This window comes from Fulmarus glacialis, unplaced genomic scaffold (genome assembly GCF_000690835.1).
Source record: "Fulmarus glacialis isolate BGI_N327 unplaced genomic scaffold, ASM69083v1 scaffold22470, whole genome shotgun sequence".
In the NCBI taxonomy this organism is placed as follows: domain Eukaryota; kingdom Metazoa; phylum Chordata; class Aves; order Procellariiformes; family Procellariidae; genus Fulmarus; species Fulmarus glacialis.
The window spans coordinates 1-2,586 of NW_009187418.1; the positions used below are offsets into that span (position 1 = coordinate 1).

The window sequence follows — 2,586 nt, forward strand, 5'->3', positions numbered from 1 at the left end:
GTGCTGCTCAGCCCTGCCGCACACCCCCGCCACGGCTGGGCCGAAGCAGATGTTACCCCTTACCTGGTGTCAGGGAACGGCAGCACAGGGAGCCTGGCACTGCGGCATGTCTGTGTACACGCCAGCCGGGCAGGGAGCCGCGATGCCCCAGTGGCCCCCAGCCACCCCTTCCTCCTCCTCTACCTCAATGACACACGGGCTGGCCTGGCACCTCTGGCAGCAGAGCCCCGCCGGCACCGGCGTGACACGGGGACGCTGGCCCACGACCTGCCCGGCTACCTGCGGGAGCAGGGAGGTGAGAAGAGCGACTGCTCCCTGCGCCCCTTCCCTGTCAGCTTTGCCCAGCTGGGCTGGGACCACTGGATCATCGCTCCCCACCGCTACAACCCACGCTACTGCAAGGGCGCCTGTCCCCGCCTGCTCCGCTACGACTACCATGCGCCCAACCACGCCGTGGTGCAGAGTTTCGTCCATCAGCTGGTGGATGCCAACGTGCCCCGGCCCTCCTGCGTCCCCTACCGCTACAGCCCCATCAGCGTCCTCATGATCGAGCGCAACGGCGGCGTCCCCTACAAGGACGTAGGGAACAAAATGCAGAGTCCTGCACCTGCCGGTAATGGCCGCTGCCCTGGCACATCACCCCTAGGCTCTGTCTGTCCCTGCCGGATCTGGACTTTAGGGTTTGTCTTGCTCTGCCTGGCTGAGTTTGTCCCCCCTCCCCGCACGGCACTGCTCTGCGGGAGGTTTTACAATGGCAGTTTTATGTAAATTGTAGGTTTTTAAAGGCAGGAGCCTGTGCTGGGGTAGTTGCCCTGTGGCATCTGTCCTTCCTGCAGCCCCATGGCCGCTGCCTGTTTTTGGGGGTTGGGGGGGCTTGGCCCCATGCTCCCAGAGAAGAACTGGGTTCCTGGAATGGAGCATGAAGCTCTTAGGAGGTGGCTGGGGGTCTCTTGGCGGAGCTAGGGCAGGGAGGGCGAGCGGACCAGGCGTCCCCATGCTTGGCACCAAGCTGGTGTCGTCAGTATCCGATGCAAGCCTGCCCGTGGGATTCCTTCCCAGCTCACATGCACCCCATCCTGTCTAGTCCCAGCTGTGGCGGCATCTCACTGGGCTGGGAATTAGGCTGGTGGGGGAGTGGAAAGCCCCTCTCCTCCCCTGCAGTTCTGCTCTGGGAGGCTGTGAAAACTGGAGGGACCCAAGCTGCCAGCTCTGTTCCCAGTGCCGGGGGCCAGGCAGCTGCCTGCCCTGGGCCCTGCCCGCTGCTTCCTCCACCATCCCTGTCTTTCACCTCCTTGGCTTGCCCTCTAGCAGGGCTCGGGTCTCACCCTATACCAGGGGTCGGACCCCTGTCGCGGTGTCCCTCTGCCTTCTCGCACCCTTGCTGTCCCACAGGGCTCAGGCTCTGCTGGGCTCCTGGCCTGTCCCTGTTCCTGGAGGGGTCAATCCCACTCCCAGCACCCATGCCGCCTGGCTTTCCTCTTATTTATTGCTGACTGCGTAAATAAATAAATTGATGGATTTTGCTAAAGACCATCTTGGCCTGTTCTTGTTCTGTCCCTGGGGTGCAGCGGGTGCCCCCCAGGACAGGCTGGCATAGACTGTGTCACTGTGCAGCCACCCTTGTGCTTGCACTGGAGGGGGTGGGTGCTGCTCCCTGCTTTGTGCAGGGAGTAAATCCCAGCTGCTTGAAGCAGGAGCTGAGAGAAGAGGCTCCCCTGGACCATAGACCTGCCCTGAGGCAGGGGGGGCCAGATGTGGCTGCAGGCGGGTGGCGCTGGGGACAAGAGATGCCCCACATCCCTGTGTACGGGGCAGCTCCCGGGGCGCCATGGGGGCCAATGAGCTGGGTCTCCCTGGGCTGTCTGTCACTGTGGCCAAGGCATTTGGCTGCCAGGGTTATTTTGGAAATGTGTTTGCAGGCAAACCTGCCTGGGTGCGATGTCCTGTGTTTGCAAAGCTGGGGCGAAGTTCCCCTTCTTTGAGCAGCGAGGCATGGGTGGCAGCTGTAATCCTTGTCCCCAGTGCTTGATGGCACTGCCACCTGCCAGCTGGGTACTGCCTCTGCATCCTCAGCTCATGGCTCTTGCCAGGGTCTCATCTCTCGCTTGCCCTCCAGCCCCATCTGCTACTGCGGGTCCAAGCTCCATAGGGATGTTTCAGCACTTCTTCCCTCCTGTGGGCGTTTGCTGTGGGGCAGCGTGCTGCCAGCCCCCATCCCTCCCCTAGCCAGCAGCCCCAAAATTTCTCCCCCGTCCTGGCAGAGTGAGAAGCTGCTGGCCCCAGGAAAGGTCCTTTCCTGCCCCTTGTCCCCAGTTGGCCGCATCCTGGCCACCTCCAGCCAGGAGGCTGTGGGGAGGGGAAGGTCCTCTGCTTTTTTGGAAGCTCATGGACCTGACCCCAGGGGGAAGATTTTCCCTTGTCAATCATTAAGCATGCAGTGTTGACTCATCCAGGCAAGCGATGATGAAAGGCATGGGAGCTCTGCATGCTCCCAGCCCTGGGCACCACTGGATGCCAGTGCCTACTGCTGCCCCTGGCAGGGACCCACACCCCGGCTTGCTGTGGGCATCCCTTGGACCTGCTGGG

The 2,586-nt window shown here is 62.5% G+C and overlaps 1 protein-coding gene across 1 annotated transcript; it reads left to right on the forward strand.

The window, feature by feature from the left end:
• Positions 1-6: 6 nt before the first annotated feature.
• Positions 7-617, forward strand: LOC104074847 (bone morphogenetic protein 15-like; the record flags this gene model as incomplete). Its single annotated transcript, XM_009575127.1, is given in 2 exon segments — positions 7-589; positions 592-617. Coding segments are annotated over 2 exon segments (609 nt in total), but the record flags the coding sequence as incomplete, so codon positions are not given.
• Positions 618-2,586: the final 1,969 nt, after the last annotated feature.